The sequence below is a fragment of the Panulirus ornatus genome, chromosome 67 (genome assembly GCF_036320965.1).
Source record: "Panulirus ornatus isolate Po-2019 chromosome 67, ASM3632096v1, whole genome shotgun sequence".
Lineage (NCBI taxonomy): Eukaryota > Metazoa > Arthropoda > Malacostraca > Decapoda > Palinuridae > Panulirus > Panulirus ornatus.
This window is the reverse complement of record NC_092290.1, coordinates 3,242,673-3,268,169: the sequence shown is the minus strand read 5'-3', so window position 1 is coordinate 3,268,169 and position 25,497 is coordinate 3,242,673. Positions and strand designations below refer to the sequence as shown.

At 43.6% G+C, this 25,497-nt stretch overlaps 1 protein-coding gene and 1 long non-coding RNA gene across 3 annotated transcripts in view; one reads left to right on the top strand and one right to left on the bottom strand.

Annotated features, from left to right (window-relative positions):
• Positions 1 to 25,497, bottom strand: part of LOC139747093 (uncharacterized) — a 54,865-nt gene that overhangs the window by 8,171 nt on the left and 21,197 nt on the right. Inside the window, exons 2-9 of one of the 2 annotated variants that reach the window (XM_071658911.1) lie at positions 16,079 to 16,157; positions 11,075 to 11,217; positions 10,720 to 10,906; positions 10,221 to 10,297; positions 8,291 to 8,523; positions 4,045 to 4,220; positions 2,198 to 2,314; positions 1,636 to 1,757 (exon numbers count right to left, since the gene is read on the bottom strand). In XM_071658911.1, coding sequence (XP_071515012.1) covers positions 1,636 to 1,757; positions 2,198 to 2,314; positions 4,045 to 4,220; positions 8,291 to 8,523; positions 10,221 to 10,297; positions 10,720 to 10,906; positions 11,075 to 11,217; positions 16,079 to 16,142 — 1,119 coding nt within the window. In that variant the 5' untranslated portion in view covers positions 16,143 to 16,157. Of the gene's footprint in view, positions 1 to 1,635; positions 1,758 to 2,197; positions 2,315 to 4,044; positions 4,221 to 8,290; positions 8,524 to 10,220; positions 10,298 to 10,719; positions 10,907 to 11,074; positions 11,221 to 16,078; positions 16,158 to 25,497 lie in introns of both variants that reach the window. The other variant, XM_071658910.1, reaches the window with a different exon arrangement.
• Positions 16,641 to 25,497, top strand: part of LOC139747100 (uncharacterized) — a 46,674-nt gene continuing 37,817 nt past the window's right edge. Inside the window, exons 1-2 of the long non-coding RNA XR_011712313.1 lie at positions 16,641 to 16,774; positions 17,674 to 17,936. This is a non-coding gene — a long non-coding RNA (uncharacterized lncRNA). The remainder of the gene's footprint in view (positions 16,775 to 17,673; positions 17,937 to 25,497) is intronic.

The following is a 25,497-nucleotide window of genomic DNA, read 5'->3' as shown; positions in this document are numbered from 1 at the left end:
CTCAAATGGATTCCGTGAAATGTATTTCGAACATCGCATTCCGTAAACTACATTCCGTAAACAAGATTCGGTAAATATGGACTCAAAAGTTTGATATGGCGTCCTAGCTACGTGTCTTCGTTGTATATCAACTGACTGTTACATTTCTTTCTTGTATCTCCCCTGATGATGTGATTATTACACGAAAGTGCACTTGGGAACTTATCGTGTTTCATTTCCCCGTGTGGACTCATAGGAACTCATCACGGTAATTTTTCCAGGCTGCTGATTGCAGATCTGACACGAACAGCATAGTTAGACAGTCATCCGTACTGTGTACACTTCCACCAGTGTGTCAAACACAAGCGGGACAATAACTCCTTATCTTGTCACTCGCGGAGAGGGAAGTGTGAGGGGGAGGTTGTTGTTATTTGCATGTGAAAATGGAAATTTTAGGACGTGCAGTTTGCTTCTGTTGCATTTCTACTGTGTTGACGACAACTGGGCCAGCTGTGAGAGGGGTGTGCACGCTGGAATTGTTTCCGTAAAAGAGACGCTGAAAAACCTAACTGACTTGTACCTCAGTTAGGAAAGAGATTTACGGTGTAATGACATGGTTTGTGGCTTAACTTCCTCAATATCACTTTTCAAATACGACTGTATGGAGACACAGCTATTTGTAAACACTATTTTCGATCCCTTTGTTTTTCATTTTTCAGTTTTTTCTCTGATGGAAAATGTATGCACAAAACAGAACACCGGAAGAAATATTTTCATATTCATATATATATATATATATATATATATATATATATATATATATATATATATATATATATATATATATATATATATATATACCCTAGCTCTTCCCAGGCCCATGCGAGAAGAGGAAACGAAAGCACTATATATACGAAGCAGCCACCCATCGCACCTGCACCACAAGAAGATAAATCAAATTTTACCCCAGAGACTTTACCTCGGTTCTCTGCCGACGAAGCTACGCTCAAAAGTGTATACCAATATACCATAAGGAGCCACCCAAAGCTAATTTAATCTCTAGCAAACCCTCCACACAGAGAGAGAGAGTGGAATCCCCTCCACACAAAACTGACCTGCCCCTCCTCCAAGCCAGCCCTCCACACAGAGAGAGAGTGGAATCCCCTCCACACAAAACTGACCTGCCCCTCCTCCAAGCCAGCCCTCCACACAGAGAGGGACACGTAGTCAATCTGCGATGGTAGAGTAAGCTTTGCCAGAAGCCGCCACGCGCATGGGCGTGGGAAGAGAAACGTGTCATGTGCGTGGGGAGCCCAGTGTTGAGGGACGATCGGAAAATCTTTTATAAAGGTGCAAACACCGTTTTCTGTTCACTGTTGATGTGTTATCCTACAGGAGAGGTAAGTCCTGCGCGAGGCCATGTTTAAGGATCGAAATCTTATAAACACATCCTTAGATAAGTCCTAAACGAGGCCCTATAAAGAAGGTATCCCTTAAATATAGGAACAACGAAGAAGAAAAAAAGACATCTCAGATGCATCCTATCTAAGGAGGGAGGCTAGTAGGTAGGCCAGGCCCCAGCAAGACTCCTGACGCAGGCCGTGTAGAAGGGGAGCATCAGGCCTCTGTCTCCTCCCCGACGGATTTGACACTGACCAGGGCCACGGGTTGGCTGACGCACTCCGGGGCGGCCTCCCCTCTGCCGTAGTCTCGTACCACCGCCTCCATAGAGTTCGTCTCCTCCAACACTCGAGGTTCCTCTTGCGGGGACATGAAGCCTGTGAAGAGAGTGTGTGTGTTAGATGGGGACATAGACGTAAGGCCGAGGACCTTGATAACGAGACACAGATCAACAAAGACAGGGGGACGCACAGCGAGTGTATCAACAACAAATGGCACAACAGCGGCAGAATGGCATAGAAATGGCATATGGCACAGAAATGGTAGATGGCATTGCATTAGTACATGGGACAGCATTGGTAGATGAAAAAACAGTAGCATATGCAAATACTGCATTACCATCCATTTGTGAGAAGAAAGGCTTAACAGATCTGGTGAAGTATGTGTGTTATATTTCTCTCTCAAGTGTTCTACATATGTGGCTTAAGTATCTGGTATATATACATATATGTGGCATCAAAGTCTACACGAGTGACATATGTGACAGAGACATATACATAGTGACTTCAGCCTCGTAAGTAACGTTAAGAAACCTGACCTTGACGGTTCTGTGCCCTGGCGTGCCTGACGAAGTGCCATAGGGCGCAGGAGAGGCCGACCACGGCCGCCATCACCATGATCACCATCAACACCAGGTGCGCCCACATCTGTGGCTCTGCAAGGTCAAAGGTCGATATCAACTGGATGCCGAGGGTCATAATGTGTCACAACTTGGCTGCAAATAGGATCATGATATGTTCACAAGGTTGCATGAGGTCATACTGGATGATTACCTAGTTCTCGTGATGTCATACCAGCCCATAGAGTCATTTAATGTCCAAAGATTAACCCTCTATGTCATGTCTTTGTTCAAGTGGAGGAGGGGAGGCCGTTCCGACGTCTGTTTCTTCTCTCCCAATTCCAAGTTTAGAACTCATTACCCACGTGTCATTCCAAAATTCTTATTCCCCCCCCCCCCTCGTTTTCTTCTTATTCATCCATCTCATTAACTCTTTACGTATTTCAATTAAGGCTCAACCTCGATGTAGACTTTTGTCCGTGACTGCAAACCTCTCACATAAAAGAAAGGTAAACTTACCAGACATCAAAGGCTGTCGACAATAGCCTTATCATCAAGATATTCCTCCCTAAGGCTTTTTATAAACACGAGTTATGAAACCATAAGCACCTGAGCCCTTCTGAATTTCCGTAAAGGGTCACACAAACACCCGGATCTAACGTCTTTGACAAAAGGCTTTTCAACTATAACAGCCTTTCATTTGCCTCGGGGGAGAAGAGATACATATATGATATTTGATAACAGTTTGTTTTGAGTTTCGAGGGTTCCTGGCAACGCTGGCTGTTACTTAGTGACCCCGAAGACTCGAAACTCTTCTGTAATGAACTCTGGAAAGAATTCTGAAGACGTGAAGCATTTATATAATGAAGGTAGAAAGAGGAACTCGAGGCCTCGAAACTCCTCAATAATGAACCTTGAAAGAGGGTTAACGAGGCGAAACTCTTGCGTGCTGAACATGAAAGAGACGTGGTTTCTAATGGCTGCTGTTCTCCCACAGCTTTGGGTGGGACACACACACACACACAGAGGGAGGTTGACGGCGGGTGGGCCACACACACAGAGGGAGGCAGAGGCAGGCTCTCCATAGAAACCCATAAGGAGGAAGGTGTGTATTAATGGTATATCGATCAGGCTTCATTAGCTTCATTCATCCGCTACCCCTTGAGACCGAAACGCACTTCACGAAGAACACTGTTCGTCGCCGCTCCTTGATCTCTCCCTCCTTTTAGGCTGCTGACGAAGGACGACGTCATCGCCTTCGACGAGGGAGGCCTTGTCACACCCAAGGGAAAGGTGTTCACTTCTTGGAAAACTCGATACGAGATGTCTAATGAACCGTCACCATCTTTTGTTTCTCTGTCTTTTAAGTTTCTGTCGCCCCTCTTGAGGCGCTTTTGTTATACAACACAAATTGGAGTCTTCCAGTAGCGAGCTGGTAGAGTGTATGGCCTTAGAATTATCTGGAACACATAAATATTTGCAAGAGGTTGTGAATGGCAGTTATGATTTAATGTTGACGACTTGAAATGACCCAGTCATTTGACTGGCCAAAACGCCAAATGACCCAGCTAACCAACTAGCCATCAGCGTCGCTTGAAATATAGATAACATAACATCATTACCATCAGGTTTAAGCTCCTATCATTCCTCAGTTCCCTCGACCCTGTGGAAAAGCTGGAAAACCCAAGAAGCAACAGGCTTGCTGTGGTCTGTCCCCAAGAGACCCCCTTTTCCTATTGTTTACTTAAAAGGCCATGCCGAAGACCAATTCAGAGACCTCTAATAGGGTCATTTCTACGGGAACGGTAAATGACGTATGTATATACCTTTGTTAGCTTCGTCGGCGGACAACTTGAGAGCTCTGCCCAGCTCCTGTGAGAGCCGGGAGTCGAAGAGGTTGTTGGAGGAGTCGAAAAGTTCAGACGGGTCGACTTCGAGCACCGACTGATCCACAGAAGCAAGGTCGTCGTCCACGTAATTGTCCTCCTCGGGCAGACTCACGCTGAAGAGGAAATCAAATCTTATTTAGAGAGACAGGACGGATGTGGGAGGCTCTTAATCCGACACGGGTGTCAGCCATCTGAAAACTTGGCCAGACCAATAAATCAAATCGAACCTAAGTTCGAGGTGCTTTGAAGAATCAGTGATAATCTTGCTAGAAAAAAAAAAGAAAAAAGATATGCTATATTTCCCTACGAGGACTATCTACACTCTCCCAAAAAGTATCGCATCATCCGGATCTGAGGTTTCTAATAACGTACAACTGACAGACCAAGATTAAAACTTGACTCTGTTGCCGCCCGATACTTTTTTGGCCGAGTGTACATACTGCCACCATTTTCGTATAGGAGAACTGCATTTATCACTTCCGGGCGTTTCAAGCACACAAGTATGATGGAAGGTATGAATTTTGTGCAGCGGTTCGACTGAGAAAAAAATATAAATTGTATTTCATCGTCAAATGCAAAAACAAAGGGATAAAACTGAAATCCATTGCGCTCAAAATTTCTCCATTAAGGTCAAACAGAATAACAGATGAGTGAGTGCATGTAAGAATATTGTGGAGTAAATACATACAGGAATATTGCGGAGTAACCAAAAACAGGAATATTGTGGAGTAATTGCACATAGGAATGTTATGGATAACTGCAAACAGGAATATTGTGGAGTGGGTATATGTAGGTATGTTGTCGATCATTTTCATGCAGGAATTTTGTGTGAGTGTGCTTGTAGGAATGTTGTGGAGTAATGGCTTGCAGGAATATTGTGTTCTGACAGTATACGGAATATTGTGGAGGAAGATTATCGAGAAATATTGTTAAGTGAGATTTTGAACTTTTCATAATTCTTGGTAATACATATAATTATGATCGATCCTGTTAAGAGTTAATCAAGGTCTTCAGAAAACTATTTCGACATAGAGTAAATAAAATGTTATCTCTGCAAATACGCCCTTTATAAATGAGTAACATTTACATTCTGGTAAGTGTGTGTAACCAGAAATTACAGTGTATGGAGTACAGAATGTTTCAGTAAGCCAGCAAGGGGCAAGATAATATACTTTAATAAGTTCCAGATGTACTTACAGTCTACTTCCTCAACCGTATAAGTAATACAGATCGACAAATTAAAGTCATAATGTATTACGTAAGAAAGTTTCAGTAACTTTTAAACATTTTCTTAAGTTTACGTAGAAAAAGGGACTTTTGACTTATTTCATTATACTGAAAAGTATTTTGTTCATCATGTTTAATTAGGATAGTCCAAAAGGACAGAAAAACATAGACCAGAAGGATACTGAATGCTAGATCACAAGGATAGTAAGTGGTAGTCCACAAAATGAGGATTGATCCACTGCATCCACCACCCCTCCAAGACTATTCCTTGGCGACTCCTGTGTCACTATCCAACTACCAATCCTTTACTATACCAACCTCACTTTCCCAACGTAGTAGGATCTCACTTCTTCCCCACACATTAGACTTTCCCAACGTAGTAGGATCTCACTTCCTCCCCACACATTAGACTTTCCCAACGTAGTAGGATCTCACTTCCTCCCCACACATTAGACTTTCCCTCATTATCCTAATGACTATACCTAGTTCTGAGACTGACTCACAAATGACTAGATTGAAGTCGTCTCGTAATCTTGTTTATAAGGTTGCCATGGAAATGCTATTAAGGAGAATTATAGGCGCGGCATATAGGGAAAAAATATTGAGAGCCTGATGTGAAAAGATCTACGACTTGTTATGTATTTCTGCCATATGATTCTCCTCGTAATCTGAATCCCTGACGACGTAGTTTATCATTTTTCGTAAAAGAAATAATGGACTTTGAGTGAATCTATCACAGACCGAACGAAGGAGAGAGAAAAAAAGAAGCGAAGGAAAAAACAAAAAACAAACAGACTTCGAAGCAAAAGGAAATATAAACGGAAAGAAACAAAGAATATCATTGAAATGCAAACAAACCCGGAAAAAAGGCCATTATCAGAGAATAACACATGTAAATGTGTTGAATTTAGAGGGAAGAACTTACCACACATTAAATAGAGGAGGGAAACCTCCAGCAAACCCCGTAGCGCAAAATTCCAGACAGCAGCAGCAAAACAGTGATAAAGAACACTAGCAGAGGATATTAGCATTCCTGTCGCTTGCATTGGTAAACAGAGAGAGGAAGACATTGGAATACATTTCAGCGTTTGTGTCTGTAAACAGGGAAACCCCGAATGTCTTCCTCTTCCACTTTGACGACAAAACAGGAAAATAAGGATAAAGATATGTTGAGTCTCTCTATAAATTATATATATATATATATATATATATATATATATATATATATATATATATATATATATATATATATATATATATATATACTGGAGCTAGGGTAGAGTGAGGGAGGAAATCTGAAAATGCTACCCCTCCTGTATAATCTCTTAAAGGGTAAGAACAAAAAAGGGAGACAATTGAGGACTCTTTCCTCAGAGGCTCAGTCGTCTGTTCTTGGTATATACATATATTCATCTGTTCATCTTTTTCCTTTTATGCAGTCATTTATTTACATATTCAGTTAGTTATTAATTTATTCATATATGACCCCTAAAGGACCCCAGTCGGATTAAATTAATTTCTTATTAAGTTCAACATGAGAGTTGAGCTCTCTGTATCATTGCACTAATGATGTTAAACAGCCGTAGTAATTACTTCACGTTAGTTAGCAGAGCTTGAGATTTAATTACACAAATTTCTAGTCGCTTAACTTGGAGACGACGCAAGGGAGCGTTCTATGATGATATAAGAAGAAACAGCAGTGTATATATATATATATATATATATATATATATATATATATATATATATATATATATATATGTGTGTGTGTGTGTGTGTGTGTGATTATCACACGAAAGTGCACTTGAGAATTTATCGTGTTTCATTTCCTCGTGGACTTGTATAACCATATGTACATATAAACAAAAGTCATGCTAGACGAGGGAGTACGACAAACATAGCGACCAAATCCGTCGTGGTTCGCTGGCTACTTTATTCCCTGGCTGGCTGATGCGACCCAGCTTTACATAGCTAATGTCAGGGGTCGTCCTCACTGTTCCTAGAAAAATTAAAATATCTGAGGTAGATATTGTAGAGCTCCGGTCTCTTATACATAGAGATTATCTTAATCATCTGCTCTATGTATCATTGTATGTATTATCGTTATCATATGCTCCATCGTACGGTTATCTTCAAGGGTCGTACCGTCGTGCTCAAGGGTCGTACCATCGTGCTCAAGGGTCGTACCGTCGTGCTCAAGGGTCGTACCGTCGTGCTCAAGGGTCGTACCGTCGTGCTCAAGGGTCGTACCGTCGTGCTCTAGGGTCGCACCATCGTGCTCAAGGATCTTACTGTCGTTGTGAAGGGTTGTACCGTCGTGCTCAAGGGTCGCACCGTCGTGCTCAAGGGTCTTACTGTCGTGCTCAAGGATCGTACCGTCGTGTTCAAGGGTCGTACCGTCGTGCTCAAGGGTCGTGCCGTCGTACTCAAGGGTCGTGCCGCTCTGTTTATTTTTGTATCTTACTTGAGTCGGATTTATGCAGGAAACTCAATCGCTGAAGCAGCGTTCTGATTGGTTCAGGGACCCCAACCTGTACTGGGCAACTAATATGGTTGTTAACGATCGCAGAATTGCCTCAGGGACAACAGGATGATTGGCTAACGGGATAAACCTATTTGGATGAAGCAACTTGATTGGCCGACGGACCTCACCTGTTTGAGAAAGGCAACATTACTGGCTAATGCGAGGGGAAACAGCCTCCCAAGATATACAACATAACTGCCTGATTAATGAACCTCTACGAGATCATGGTAACTAGACCGTTGTCTTTAATAGGTGGCTGAAATACATATATAATACCTAGGTAATACACATGTAATATGTACATCGTAGCAACACAATTATTATCTTTAATAGGGGCTTGGTGGGCTGGCCGAAATACACACATTGTAATAGATAGGTAATACACATGTAATATGTCCCTCACAGCAACACACTCGTTAAGTGCACACTAACCCTGCTCTGACGGTGAAGGTCTCGGGGATGTAGCTACACATGACGAGGAACCTGCGGGTGGAGTGGGTCAGGATGGGCAGGTTCTCCTGCACCAGGATGAAGGTCAGCACTGTGTTGTTGTGGATCTCGCTACCACACAGGTTATGGTCGATCATGAGCTGGTAGGAGGTCTGACCACTCTCCCGGTCCCCTTCCGTCCTACACCGCGGGTCCTCCGTCCCTTCCACCGAGATCTGTGTGTGTGGAAGGGAAGGGGAGAGAGTATGGGAAAGGTGTCGTGATAATAACACCCTCCTGAGTTACTGCCTGAAGGAGACACTGAAGGCGGATGCTGAAGAGCAGTGTGTTCGTGGTGACTCAGGTCGAGGATCTACAGAAATGTTTATGTGATACTTGGATGGTGTCAGAGTCGAGGTCAGTAGGATGGTGTCACATGGAAACAGATAGGATGGTGTTAGAGACGAGGTCAGTAGGATGGTGTCACATGGAAACAGATTGGATGGTGTCAGAGACGAGAACAGTAGGATGTTGTCAGATGGAATAGACAGGGATGGTGTCAGATGGAACAGATAAGATGGTGTCAGATGGAACAGATAGAATGGTGTCACACATAAACCTGAAAAGAGTGCCACTGATGAAGCTAATAGGATTATGTCAAAATGAACTTAATAGAATGGTGTAAAAACAGATGCACCAAAACCCCTTGCATATATATATATATATATATATATTTGTATTGAAGTACTTAATTCTAAATGGTGACCCCATTAGCCATAGCGACAATCATGATTATCTGATCAAAAAATATTGTAGCAGATTATGATTTTATTTTGTCAATAACTGAACTAATTTATAATCTTTCTGAAAGTAATTATGTAAGCGATTAAGGCAATTATGGAAGCGAGTATCTACCATGTTTTTTCACACTATGTTTTACCACTCATCAAGCAACCTCATAAAGGCTTATATTTCATGAAGTTTTTGAATAATTACTCACCAAAAGGATAATTACATTTTGAGTTACATAAAGAATAAAAAGGTCAGTATTTCCGACCCCGTAGAATCCTTAATTTGCATACTGACAGAAGTCCCACATTCCCTTCTAATGTATACAGATAGTAATGTTGTGTCGGATGGAGATACCACATGAATAATACATATTATGGAAATGGACGAACAAATGGACTTATATCAAAGTACTGTATGGGGGATGGGGGGTGTAATTGACGTGGGGGCTCCCCAGATAATTGAGTTTTTACGGTAGAAGGAAAAAAGTTATGAGACTGACATCATCCACTTCTTAGTAACACTTCGGATGACATCACCGAAACAGGAATTTCTGACTTTTGTATAAACATCTTGGGAGAGAGGAAATATAGTTTACATATATGAATGTGATTTACATATACGAATACAGTTTACATTTACGTATATATCTTTTTTAAGAATACCTTGTCAGATCTGTTCTTAAAAAAGGGAAGATTCTTATATGATTAGCCGTCGCAAATTCATTCAAATTAAAGTATATAGAATATAGAATTTGGCAAGGCTTCAACCTTATCATATGATAATCGAATTTGCAAACACTTTATTTGCAAGAACACTGAAGTGTTAGAGACTCCGTCATTTATGTTTTATAAGTAGCTGTGAGGGAAGGTTATATATAAGTAAGCAAGAAGGGGTTAGGGTCATCTAAAAACGAAATTACGTTTGGATCGGGTCATACTGGATCACTTTATCAGAGGGGTCAAATGAGGTCAAATTAAAAGAATTGACATCTTTTCCCAGGATAAGGTCAGGAAACGGTCAGGATTCCAGCCACTGAACTCGAACGGAAGTGCGGAGGGGAAAGAGAGATGGTCAGAACTCAGGTCAGGTTGGATCAGGTCAGGTCGCGCGTCACTTGAGCCAAGGTCGGGTGATGACCTACCTTGCCACCGAAGTTGGGTCCGGTATCCACCTCGACAACACTGGAGTTCGCCAGACACTGTGTGGCTCTGGCTGAAACTGTGGACAAAAGGAAAAGGAATAAAGAGACGCATCATACATTTGGCGACGTCCATACAACAGAAAATTAAATTGAGTGCATCATACATTTGGCGACGTCCATACGATAGAGAGTTGAGTGTATCATAAATTTGGCGACGTCTATACAATAGAAAGTTGAGTGTATCATGCATTTGGCGACGCGCCCACAACAGTCATGTGTGAGTTTACCATTCCAGTACAGATCGTGGGGGTCATTTGACAATTACAATGATACAAGTAAAAGACATGTATTTACATGTCTTATATTCATATGGTCATTTACAGGAATGACCTCAGGTCATGCCTCTCACATCCTGGGCCTATCATCACACTGCTACACACCTCAGAATTATACGAACAGATTATCATAATGATAATTAGGGGCCTTATGACCCACTCACATCCTTTAGTCCTGATGGTTAGCTCTTGACCCTTGTGTTGAGGGCTTAAGAGGTCATCCTCGAGCACGGGCAAGACTTCGAGTGTGTAGTTCGTGGCCATTCGAAGCCCCTTCACCACAGCCTCGAACTCCTGGTGTTTGGCGTTCGGCTCGCCCATCATCTGCTTGGCCTCTCGCTCCTCCAGCAGCTGCATCAGGAGAAGAGAAAAGGTCTTGGGTATTCTTTTGTGCATCAAGTAAGGGGAAGGAGTCTTATCAGCGAGGTGTGGATCAGGAAATTATAGGTTAGTAAACCCCCTTCCTTAATAGGCAAATTACAAGTAGGTAATTACGTAGACGAGGAAACCATTACTAACCAGTCTTCTGCAGCGGTACCTCCCCCATGGCTGGTCCTCACAGTAGCTAATATCGAAGTGTCTCAGGTCTCTTACATCTCCCGCATACTTCCAGTGGAGTCGAACTGAACGGAAATCCGCTTCCCCTTCTAGATCGTTCACGTCTGCTGCAGGAGAAGAAGCCAGCTCTTAGAACCAACACATAAACAACTGCAGAGAGGAGTAAGGGAACAGACGAAATATACAAGGAAAGCGTCGTAAATATATGTAGGTTTATGTGTGTGGGGGTACATACAGATGTAGTGTTGGGATGTAGGTGGTGGTGGTAGTCATATCGTCTATGTTATATAAGACACAGTCAATCTTCATGGAAAGATTCCAGTATTTTCTAAGCCAGGATGGAATTCCTCTTGTGTCTGTGTGAATCGTCTGGAACTCCACCTCGCTTCCTCTGATCCCTTTGTAGAAGTTATTGGAACCTCCTCGCTCCTTCTGATTCCTCGTGAGGTCTCCTAGAACCCCCTTCCCTTAATCAGATCCACTATGAAGGTATCCTCAACCCCCTTAGCATCTTCCGAATCCTTGTAAATGACCCTCTCCTTCTTTGACCCCTTGTCAAAGCTACTAGAACCTCTCTCTCTCTCTCTCTCTCTCTCTCTCTCTCTCTCTCTCTCTCTCTCTCTCTCTCTCTCTCTCTCTCTCTCGTTCGTTAGGGCCGGAGACACGAACGCGTGTGGTATGCCAAAGGCGCCAGGGAATGGAATGGCTGCTGCTCTCAGTTGGTAAAAGGGATACAAGGAAACCTCCCTCCCACTCACCCAGGCCAACATCCTCACCTCCCCACACCTTCCCCCCAGCAGGAGGTGAAGCAGATATATTACACAGAACTTGAAGACTTCACCTCACCTTCCCCTGATAACCTTCCCTCAAGGTCGCTTGCTCGTCACCTGAAAACCTTTTCAGTGTTGTTGGTGAGACGTGCCACACGTTGTGGTCTGTCAGCTGCTCTGTGTGTGTGTGTCTGCACAACCCCGTCAGTTGGGGAGGGGGGGAGGAGGAGAGGAGGGGAGAGGGGAAGAGCGAATGGCGGGGTTGGGGGGGGGAGGAGTGCACGTGCAATTACCCTCTCGTTTACCGTAGTTCACCGGGCGAACACGAGGTCACGAGACGGGGGGAAAGTTAAACGACGGTGATTCGTTAACACGGCTCACAACAAACCACCCAAGTTATAATGGGCTACAGTGATGCCCGTCATGGTTAGAGTTGTTGTTGTTGTTGTTGTTGTTGTTGTTTCAGGGAGTAGTATGGGGGGGGTCAGGCCCCAGGCTCCTTCCTCCGCTGGATGCCTTCATCCTATTCTAGTCTATTATTATTATTATTATTATTATTATTATTATTATTATTATTATTAATTTATTATTATCGTAATTTTTATTATTGTTTTTATCATTATCATTATTTTATTATCATTATTATTATTATTATTATTATTATTACTATTATCAATATTATTATTATTGTATTATTATTATCATTATTATTATTATTATTATTATTTCTTATTTTTTTCATTTTGTTCGTCGGCTTCTCAACCATTTGTGATTTCTCACTATTTTTAATCTTTACGGATCATCCTACCTAAGTCTCATATATCTTTCTTTGTCATCTTGATTAGTTTTTTTTCTTCTTTTCTCTGTCTCTTCTACATGAACTGTTCTCCCGTCCTCTTGTATCATATCCTTCACACTTTCATTACCCTCAGTTATCGTTTTCAATTATTTTCCTCTTCTCTCATTTATTCATTTGACGTTTGTCGCCAGGAAGTTCGCCAATTTTTCTCTTTCTCTTCAGTTTTCAGTCTCTCCACCTTTGCCTTCGTCTGCGTACCACAAAACCTTTTATCCGGATTATAATCTAATTCTGCAAAAGGTCGTAAATCCTCCATAATCAGATTTTATTTCCTGTAGGAAAGACCATTCAGTTTGGTCGACGGTATTAGCAAATGTGTCTTCAGCCGCCTTTTGTATAACCTTCTCCTTCTTTGACGCTCTTCATTATCATGTAGCCTTCGTATCTAAGATGGAAAAATGTGTATCTAAGATGGAAAAATGTGTATCTAAATCTATATCGACTTTAGATATAGTAAGAAATACCTGTCTCCCTTTGACAGCGATCAGGAAGTAGATTTATCTAAATATCATTTTGTATCTCGCATTGCTCTCCAGCAAACTGTGTTTTTCAGTTAGTCAACATCCACTACATTTTGTATTTCTCTTTATTCAGGATACACTCATGTTGTGGTTATGTTTAACAACGTCGTCTATCAAGCTAAAAGCTATATGCACAGGAACACTGGCTACCGGAATCAAAACTTAATAAGAATAAGTGCAATCCTGGTTTGACCTCGCGCGCATTTGCTGTGGAAGTTCACTTTTCATGTAGACTTTTTGATTCCTTTGAGCACGACAGTACGACCCTTGGGTATATGATGGCCCCCTAGGCTCTGACCTGACTCTTACGGTCAGGTCATATTCAAAGACATGATATAGACAGTCGTGCTGCTACATCGTTGTGCACGAGGGCCGTACAGTCGCACTTAAAGGTCACATTGTCATTCCCGAAGGTCATAGCGCTATTCTCAAGGGTTGTTGCTCTCGTGCTCATGGTTCGTACCCCCCGTGCTGGGGGCGTCACAACCAGCAATCGATCAGGCACTATCCTCCTTCTCTGCTTGCCTGCCTACCTACCTCTCCATCTATCCCTGTATCATCTGGTTAGGTCTTAGACTCAACTTCGCGAACCTCACGGGAAGGGATTGGTAAAGTCTGACCTTTACCTGTTATCCCTTATGGTCAGAAAGCTTCGAAATAGATAGAGTCTGCGTTCGATATCTGAGGCTTCTGGCTGCAGCTACTTCCAGAATCACCGACGAACTCAGTCAGAGATACGACACCTTTCTTTTTTTTCTTAGGGTATAAACCATATTTTTTTTTCCCAGCGCAGCCTCCACCTCCAGCAGCAGCATGCTGGTCACGTTGATTGAGTTCCTCGGTTTATTCTGCAGTGTTGCGAGCGTTTCGTTTGGCCTCAGCTGTGGCGAATAGGACAGGGGACAAACAAGCCACCAGGCAGCAGTGCCTGGTGGGAAATACAGTAAATCTAAGGGAGGAAAGACAGATGTTTGTGCTTGGCGAAGGAGGAGTAGGTGTGTATTTGCATGCACAGCTTGAGAGCACTTCGACTTTGTTATCCCAGAGAAAGAACGATTGAACACACACACACACACACACACACACACACACACACACACACACACACACACATATATATATATATATATATATATATATATATATATATATATATATATATATATGTGTGTGTGTGTGTCGGAGGTGGAGGGAACGAGGAGAAGAGGGAGACCAAATTGGAGGTGGAAAGATGGAGTGAAAAAGATTTTGTGTGATCTGGGCCTGAACATGCAGGAGGGTGAAAGGAGGGCAAGGAATAGAGTGAGTTGGAGCGATGTGGTATACCGGGGTTGACGTGCTGTCAGTGGATTGAATCAGGGCATGTGAAGCGTCTGGGGTAAACCATGGAAAGCTGTGTAGGTATGTATACTTGCGTGTGTGGACGTATGTACATACATGTGTATGGGGGTGGGTTGGGCCATTTCTTTCGTCTGTTTCCTTGCGCTACCTCGCAAACGCGGGAGACAGCGACAAAGCAAAAAAAAAAAAAAATATATATGAGTCATACCTTTGTGCTCAAGGGTAATACCGTTGTGCTCATCAAATTAATGGATGCTTTAGGACGAGAGTAGTTACAAGATACCCGTAATCTTCGATTACCAGTAGTTATTATATTTATCGGTAATTATGGGGGGAAGGGGGCGGGGGTTGGTCTGAGGAGCGCAGCCCACCCTGCATAGATTGAATTAGATCAACGTCTACTGACAAGAATTTGAACGAGACTTGATTTGATTCGGTTTACTTGGAGACGTTTCGAAAAAAGTTTCGAATTCCGTTTTATGAACCGATGATTATCCAACACAGAATTCTTTTTCCCAATGCCCGTAGAAAACACGTCGTTTCTGGACGTTTGATACAAAGTAAGAATATCGAAGTATTAACGAGTGGATGTAGGAATGTATTATACAGTATTCTATGTTGCCTTTATGGATTTGTCATTGTGGAAGAGTTTGGCAACAGAGAAGTGGAATTCGGTACACAACATCGCAAAAACAATATGAAAGATGATATTCATGATGACAATCAGCGATTTATTGAATCACTTGCAACGAAGGAGTGAAAAATATGCAGTTAAAATACGTACAGATACTATGGCTATTAAAAATGGGCACCTCTGAGTAGCATTATAACGAAAAGACCTTTGAGTAGACGGCGTGAAATAAGGGTTAACTAACCCTTAATGCAACATCTACGTTTCTTTAACAGGTTAAGAGTAAATTAATCCTCAAGTCTTTTGCCTCTCTCAGAAGACTCCATATAACACCAGCAGCAGACCAGATACATTTGTCACTCTCCGAGATTGATGGACTTGTCTGCCACCTCTCTCTCTCTCTCTCTCTCTCTCTCTCTCTCTCTCTCTCTCTCTCTCTCTCTCTCTCTCTCTCTCTCTCTCTCTCTCTCTCTCTCTCTCTCTCTCTGCCCCCGTCCTGAGTACTGCGGTGCGTCTGGTGTGGGGAATTCCTTCCTTCCGTCAATGATGCTCTGCGAAAAACCAGATTGAATTGCACTCATTAGATTTGCCTGAAGCGCGAGGGTCAGGATTATTCTTGCTGAAACGGCAACACCGCTGTGTGTGTGTGTGTGTGTGTGTGGTTCCGCCCGATGGACGTGGCCGACTTCCTCGGTGGTGCGGAAGGCCCATTGCAGGAGATCCTGGGGCAGAGAACTAAGTAGTTATAAACATTAGGATCAAATATTACAGCAAGTAGGTTTACATACCATTACTGTGGCACAGGTATTATACCGCCAAATGGGAAATGGGGTTGAGAGTTACCTGGAAGAGCCAGGGAGGCGGGGAGGAGGACCAGCAGACGGAGCAGCACTAGCGTCGCCGCCATTATTCTCGTTCGAATCTGTAGAAATAAAGATTATTTGGAATCAGTAACCTCACGGGAAAGATTTGGTGTAGTTTAGTTCAATCGAGAAGAGAAGAATCTTAAACAACACGAATATTTGTAACTATTGGATGAATATATTCATTTGTAACTATTGGATGAATGTATTCATTAATAGAAATGAAAAAATGTTTTTTGACTTGTTCGAAAGACGTTCTCTTGCACAAGTGGTGATGTAGAATTGTCAGGGAGGGCTTTCGGTGCCCAGCTGTGCGTGTGTGTGTGTTAAATATTCTGGCTTACGGCTTCCCATATATATTTCCCACTCGACAGCTTTACCCTGAAGCTTAAAATAACTTTGACACTGGTTTTCCCGAGCTGTTTGAGAGGCGAACGAGGGCAAACGACCGCACCGACAAACGAGCTTGTTTACTCGGTGTGCCCGGAGCTCCCTCGCTGGCTATCTGGTTGACAGAAGGGTATGCTCGCCAGTGTCCCGCCAGTTGTCATGGTGGCATGACCTGCGTCTGTCCTCAGGATGTGTCTTCGTGGTCGATTCGTCCGCAGCCAATCGGGGGTTCGTGTATGGGACGCCTTAGTCATGAGGATTGGACAAAAAGATGTCTATACTTGTGGTAGGTTTTTGTCTATATATTGCATCTAATATGTTATATATTTATATATTATTGGTTTTAGACATGCGAGTTACTGTATGACACACACACGCACACACTTAACCACCGCTCTCAGGCCTTTTACAAATTGGATCAGTGATTACGTTGACGTAAGTCCAAATGACTTGCCACCAACACATTACGTAAGACTATATTGTGGTGATATACTACGTAATTTGTCACACCGAGGTTATTCAGTTTTATTTCATCGTGTTACAATAATGAAACAGACTTGATTATATTTATATAATTTTTTTTCACCTTCGGTCGAGTGGTAATCATACCTGCATTTTAACATCTGTTTTGACTCTCTGGCACATTTATGTAATTGTGGTGGTTAGATATTGCTTAGGAGGGTATACCCTCCTCCCCTCATACACTGTCCTCTGTGTTTACACTCCCTCCCACCCCAGACACCCCCCCCTCCTTCACCCCATCTGAGACAACAGTAAACGACCATTGTCTATGATTACTAGTTTGTGTTACAGGGCGAGTTCTATACTCGTGCTGCTCCCGGCTCTTAACCTTGTATAGTGTCTTTACTTCTGTGTGATTGACACGCACACAAACTAGCCTAAGCTGGGTGTAATTACCTATTTGTACTATATGGGGAGGGAGTTTTACGCACGTAGGACCCCTTGCGCGTGTGTTCCATTTATCCATCCACAAACCCATTAAAAGACCCAGTATGGTATTCCCTCTCCCAGTACATCAGTAACACCAGTCATTCTCGGCTACTCGCCATCGAACGATATTTTAGGAGTGAACAAAAACGATGATTATTTTTTTCAGACGTCGTAATAGATCTATTCCTCCCATATCCCACCTGAGAAATCCCGACATCTCTTCTTCTCTTCCAGTTTCCTGGTACGTAATTGAACCCATCTGGCCCGAATTGCGGATAATTTGTCTACCGGAACGTTCCCAGTCGTCCTAATCCGGATCCAGATTATGGGTTCCTTGTATTGATGTCTACGCGAACGGCTTGAACCACCGGACGAGGCTGTTGGTAGACAGAGGGACTGTCCAAACGCTGGTTCCAATGACGGGGGATAAATCGTATGTCTGTCACATGGGCAAACCTACCCCACACGTCTGTCTACCCTTTCATGTGTCTGTACAAGTAAGTCTGTCTATATCTCCTCCTGTCTTTCTATATATGTACGTGCCTGTATGTCTGTGTTTACCAATTTGTGAAGTTTGTCTGTGCGTCTATATTGTGTAGGCCTATGTGGTCACCATTTGTGTTTGGGGGGGGGGGGGGGGGAATGTTTACATTTCTCTTATTTCTATATATACGCACATGTACACACCCCACACTAAGCCAGGTTACCCATTTATCGACATTGCTCATGGGGGAGGATGAACAGCTGGGATTGGCTGTGGGCCAAACGCGGCAGGGTCACGATTTCAACCCCTCCAGTGCTGACCCAAAGTCATTGTGGGCGTGAATGTGTGGGTGTAATATCTGTAACTCGAGTTCTTTCACAATCGTAAAAAGTATAATTGGTTTTCTGCCTAGAATTAGAAAGAAATAGTCTCATTACTTGTTAATTAGCAGAGGTGTTCATTTACTGGCCAGGAGAAACACCGCGAGTCATTATCTTCTCGCGAGTTCGAATATCATTTATTTTTCGTCAGTATTTGATTAATATAAACGCACTTTAAAAGCACCTGTGCAAATTATAATTATCCCGGGTTTTGCTTAGGCTGAGAGATAAGTCTGTAGTTCATGTTACACACACGCACTTGAGTGCATCTGGTTGGAGTGTATCTGTCCACGAGTCCTCTAATTACCTCGCTGGTTATAAGGTTTTATTAGATCTATTCTCCAAATTCATATTTGTGACTGTCACAACGTTCCTTAGCAAAAAAAAAAGATATACCAAAAAAAGTTGCAGGCAATATATATTGATTCCCACGAATCCACGGGGAAATGGAACATAAGTTCCCAAGTGCACTTTCGTGTAATCACATCAGTAGGGGAGACGCAAGAAAGAAATATACGTCGGTTGATATACAACTAAGACGTAGCTAGGGCGCCATCTGCAGATAGCACTTAAGTGTTGAAAAACTTATATATTTTTTGTGAATGCTTTCTTTCTCGTCCTTGCAATTAAAACTTAACCCGCGAAAGATATAAAATATTCAAGTTCAACACTGAGAAAACCTTTCACATTAGCAACTTTTTCTCTTTCCATTACGTCATATTTTTGTGAAGATTGTTCGGTTGTCCAGCAACTTTTAAAGTGAGTTTTCGTGTCTCGAATATATAAGGCAGTCTTGCCCCCCCCCATTTAGGGTCGACCTTTTTTTTTTTACATAAAAAATTGCCTCCCATTTTCCATCAAACCGTTGCCAGTATTCGTCATCGGGCACAATGTGTGCCATTATGAGGTTGGTGGGGTGAGGGTTGGGGTTGAAGGCTATACAGCAACATACCACGCTCCATCCCTCCCCCTTTACCAGACTCTATACCTCTCTGTAAAACGTTTTGAAAAAGTCTGACTCTTGTCAGAGAGAGATTTGGAGGTATTCGAGGCGTGTTATTGAAACTTGCTCCTCCAGGATGAATCGGACTTCCTTCGAAACTGGTGAAGCTTCATTCAAGAAGGATGAAGTTTCGTTCTCGACTAGTGAAGGCTCATGCAACACGAATGAAGGTTCATTCAACAAATGGAATTTCCATAAAGGGAAACTTTTTTTTTCTTTTGCAGTGTCAATCTGAAACGATAGATTTCAAATCGTTTCAACATGAATAATTCCAGGGTAAATATATATATCCCGAGGCCATATAATGCTAAGCAACATTATGCCATATTTACTATAAGGTATTTTTCCTATACATTACCGACTTTGAGGTTCACCCTTATGCTGTTCGTGGGACGTTTTGATCTCTAAACAAAAGGTTGCTATTATTCTGGCAATTTTTTTTTCCCCAACTATTTGGTACCAATTAAGGCTTTGAGGGCGCTTGTTCCGGTGTTAGGAAGAGGTTACACACACACACACACACACACACACACACACGGGGTGCAAGAGTTCGCCATTGTGTTGGTTAAGAGCACACACACACAAACGAACGGAGTGCACGGGTTCCGCAGTGTGTGGGTCGAGTATACACACTCACTCACGATGCAGGGGTGGTGGGATAAGGTCGGACCTTCATACCGTTTGGCGTGGAGTTCGACATGGCCGGCTACGAGAGGGTGACGAATCCTCATCACAAGAAACTAAGCATCACGGAAGTCTGATGTCGCCACGGCCGATAAGGACACTGAAGACGTCCTTCTTGATGTCCTCTTTTGCGTGGGTCATGTGGCGGGAGGACCTCTCCACCTGTGTGTGTGTGGAAGGGTCTATACGTATCCTGCTTGTCCCTAGAGAGGTCTTATCATATGGCCTTCTCACGCCAGACACGTCAGAGGAATGATTCCCACGACGTCTACCCAAGCCAGTCAACCGTCTTACCCTGGTTGACTATTTTTATCCCGTCGCAAAAAGGAACGCCAGGCTGTTGATGGCAGCCGACAGAGTTCCGGATGCTGCTGGGTCTCCCGTCGGCAGACGCGTCGTGCATGGAACTTCATTTGTCACTGGAGGACTGAGGAATCGTGGAGTGGTGCACCCCGTCACTCGCGTCACACACCAGGAGTTCCACCCGTCTGTGGAGGGTGAGTTGACAGGTGACCCACCCAAGCGATGTGGTGAGTGTGGAATACCTCTCGCTTAAGACCAGAGAGAATATCACTGTGTGGTTGACGACGGCCAGAGACTGTGGATCTTCACACAAATGACCAACAACTGTATCAGTGGTGGACGGGAAGGAGTACAGTCTCGTCATGGAGATTCCCACTACAAAGGAGTCCATTATTTTCCTGCTCCTGTGTGGAGTTCACCCGTGAAGCCCCGTGAAAGGAGGACCTGAGCTATACACAGGAATACAAAAGATGTTACAAACGGGAGTATAACTTGTAAATGCTTTGAACGTATCTGCTCAGGCCTTAAAGAAGTTAGAGACTCAACTCTGTTATTCTGTGCGGTCCTCCCTGGGCCAAACTCAAGGAAAAAAGATCATTTCCTTAAAGTAAAAATTCTGATCTACCGAGCAGAAAGCCTTTTTGTACGTAGCGTAGATTTCGTCTGTTAAGATATTCTATTGTTTGAAGATATTCTATTGACTGATTCTAGCAAGTCCTCAGAACCTACTAACATTAACCCCGCAGCTTCCTAAAGTACCTACCGACATCCATCCTTACTGCCACCTGCATCACTCACTGACCTTCCTAGAGCTTTTAACATCTCTCTCTCTCTCTCTCTCTCTCTCTCTCTCTCTCTCTCTCTCTCTCTCAGGTTACGAGTTTAATGATGGCACGTATCAGCAAGCGTTTGAAGATTTTTTTTTTTCCCCAGAGAATAAATGTCCACTTAATGCCAAATGAATTTGCACATACTAATGAATAAATGATAGATGTGTTACCGGACTACTCCTGCCTGTGGTTACATAGCATGATAGTCAACTTCGGCGAGGCTGTTTCCTTGTCCATTTACGAAAGTTGTCTCGTCAAAGTAATTCTCACTCCAAAAAGGGTCCATCCTTTCCCTGCTACTAATGTTAGCGCAGCGATGGAAGGTACAGAAACCCCTGAAGAAGGGTTTTCGAGGGTTATATAATTATAGATATTATAATTCGTGGTTTTTCATCAATCTATTCGCATTTTAATATCTTTGATTTAGTTCTGTATCTTCAAGGCTGCGCTACCATCAGTAACAGGGAAAGGATGGACTTTTGGAGCGAGACGTTGTGACCAAACACACTGGGAGGAGGACGTGTACCGATATAGTACTAATACGAGGAGCATGTAGGTTGTGGTGGGAGTGTGACGTCAGCGTGTGGTGGTGCAGCGGGAAAGAAAATGGGGCGAGGTGTGTCTGGGGAGAGACCTGGAGTCTTAAGAGTGGCATAAGGTGGGTTTAGGGGGGATGTGAGTGAGGGGAAGCTGGGGGTTTTTTTTGAGGGGATAGAGCAAGACAGACAGGCCTCTGAGGGTGGATAGTGTCGTACCCCCACCGACCCCACGAGGAGGATGGATGAGATGGGGGGGCGGGGGTCCCCCCCCCTTAGTGGTGGGAGGTGGCCGCGTTAACGGGCTGGAAGTTCAGTGGGTCAGATGGCTCGTGGCCCCGCACAACACAGACACGCACACACACACACACACACACACACACACACACACACACACACACACACACACACACACACTATGTAGCTAGACAGCCATGAATACATGAATAGATAAAGACCCGTGTCATGATGAACGAACAAATGGACGCACGTCAAATTAGCGAAGCTTGGCAAGTTGTACGAGGGTGAACAGTGAAGTTCCTCAGGGTTTAGTGTTGGGACCGCTGCTGTTTCTCTGGCGTAAAATGAATTGCCAGAATAGTAAGAATCATACTTGCATACCTTTGCTGATCATGTCGAAGTTCATGAAGGAAGTGCGAAGGAACAGGGACTGCGAATTGTTGGAGAGACCCAGGCAAGACGTAACGTATTGGAGAGACCCAGGCAAGACGTAACGGTGGTCGAAACAAATTGGGTATTGACATTTTTGGGTATTTAACGCTACTAGTTTTCAAAACCCACTGGTTCGAAGCCCGGCAACAGTGCAGTAATCGCTCATTATTTACCTCCTCGCCACTTCCCGCTATCTGTCGAGGCTGTGTGCAGCCACGTGCGTAGGAAGGCGGAAGACTAGATGATAAACACGTTGCAAACGAGTTTTTTTACCAACTGTGAGCCACCTGAGGCTGGCTTAGCGGTGTGTGTGTGTGTGTGTGCTTAGGTCAGGAAGTAAGCGGATGGTCCACTTTTAAAAACTCTCTCTCAACAGTCATGAGGTTGTCAGGGCGGGAACTCCAGGGTATGTATCACGTCTGAGCCTCACAGGGGGAAGAGGGTGGTGAGCCGGGGGGTTTAAAGTGCATAAACCCCTCCCAGTCACCAGGTGTGGGTAGGATTGTGTTGCTACATCAGTCCCGAGAGACAGGCGACACTGTCAGTTGTACCCTGTGTGTGTGTGTGTGTGTGTGTGTGTGTGTAGTCGTGTCTGTGAGGCCATGCACATGAGGCGGTCGGTATTCACTGACTCTGCGAGCTCCCAGTAACAATTTCCTCTCTATTCTGGAGGCTTTAGACTCTCATTCTCCAACGCTTATTCAGAAAGATTTCAAGAGCCTTAGATTACGTTATTACGTGGCAACCTATTAAGTTCTCTTCCCTCCCATTAACTTAATGGAATTACTCAAAGGTATCGGTTTGGAGTAGGGGAAAAAAGAGGAAAGCCTGTAAACATATTGTTTTAGGGGTGTTAAAAGAATTTCCCAAGCGTGGGAAGGAGGTTCAACCCGATTTTTCGTCTTGGTTGGGATCGAACCCGCCGTTACTTGGCGGAAGAGGGTTATGAGAAGATTCGTGCCTCTGTGAGAGCCTTGCTCATCGACGCGAGTGCCAACAAAGGCACGATTTCGTCCCCATTCATGATGGTAGTTGCGTGTAATGCCATCACGAAACCTGGGGGGGGGGGGGGGGGGGGTCACGAATGAGATGTTCCATTGAAATGGTGTAACCCATGACACCCACCGTAACCCAGGCAGTGCCATATCAAGACCACCTAACCCACGCCCTTCCATTCCACGCCCTCTGTTCCCACTATTGATGGTATTCTTCCACATATCTGTGCAACCCACTTTCCCACATACTGCACTGTTGTTCAACGCACTTTCCCACATACTGCACTGTTGTTCAACACACACACACACACCCACATATTGCAATGTTGTGCAACACACACACACACACCCACATATTGCAATGTTGTGCAACACACACACACCCACATAATGCCACATGTTTAATGAGGATGTCTGGCTGGCTAATATCCTTCCCTCCCCCACACCGACCCCCCCCCCCCCCCATCCAAAGCTTTCGCAGCCTTGGGGAAAAAATAACCCCCCCCCGTACCCCTCCCCCTTTCATCGCTGCAAGCTTATACAGCAATCACCAAACTCAATAACTGCCCAATTAGGCTGTTATGTACTTTGCGCAACGAGCTCGTTGGGATAATTACACTATTTTTTTTTTTCAATTCTTTCCACCCGTTTCGTAAAATTCCCAGTATACATCATCTCCCGAGGGTTGCCCACGACCTGGGGCTTCGTAGTTCAGACTGTAAATAGAACGAAGAAGAGATAGGAGAATGAAGAACAGAGTACGGAATAAGAGCAGACAAGAAGAATAAACAAACTCTGAAGAAAGAACGGTGTTGAAATTGAGAACACCGAACAGTGAAAAGAAACAAGAAATGACAAAAGCAAGAAAAATAGTCGTATATACGAAAGGGGAAAAGGCGAAAAGATCACAGACACGCTTACACACACACACACACACACACACACACACACACACACACACACACACAATACATACATACTTATTTACACACACACACACACACTCTTACAAACACACACACACAATACATACATACATACTTGCATGCACACACACACACACACACACACTTAAACACACACATCGACCCGTACACACACCGACGTACATACATACATACATACACACACACTTTTCATCGCCGACCTAATATTTCCAGTTCCGGACTCAATCCCACTTGGCTCGTACCGCCGAGTGGATTTTCGGTCACCGACCTCCAGTGGATCATAGCGCCGACACCGCTGAGCACATGTAGATGTATATATATACATTTAGGCCTCTGGGGTGAGGCCTCTTACGAGGAGGCTAAAGTAGGCTTGCAGCCACCCAAAAAAATCCTAGTGTTGATGGCTTGATTCAGTTTCCAGTGTTGGGTGTTGAAATACCATCACAGCGAAGCAAATGGCCTTCCTCGGCGACTCGTATTTCCATACATCTTCCAGTATCTCAATTTGCAATACCAAAATGTCATCAATTTGTATAATATTTGTTTATGGTTTGCCATCCGTGTGAAATGATCTATATGCCTCTCGCTCTTCTTCACCAGCTTAACGGTTCCGTGTGCTGGAAAAATTTCCAGATTTTCTTTCCAGGGACCAGATGCTCCCCACACGGAGCCATCTGGAATAGGTGATGGGTAGAGTAAGGCGTCCTGGAAAGTCTGTGTAGCACAGGAAGGAGGAAATTCCTCTCTCTGTTTGCCTGTCTATTCCTTTGTCTATCTCGTCATACATTAACCAGGAGAGTGCTTCCTGGCGGAACTACTGTAGTTCTTCCTTCTTTCCGTAGGTCTATGTAGCGCCTGTAGCCCTGGGTCGTGTTCCATCCACTCCCCTTACTGTAACCCGGGTGGTGGGAGGGGGAGGAACCACAAGCTTCACCTGGTAATCACTTGAGCCGTAATCATTTCCGCTACGTGTAATTACTTGCATGACAGCGTTCGTGGGTGTTGCCCAGAGGCAAGGTTATATACTCTGTACCCTAACTGAAGTTATGAAGCTTCTTTACATATATATATATATACCTATATGTATATATTCTTATATACCTACATGTGTATATTTACATAAATACCTGCTTATATATATATATATATATATATATATGTTTTTTTATACAAATTACTATAAGGAGCATGATGTGCTATATAAATCAGAGGGAACATCGTATT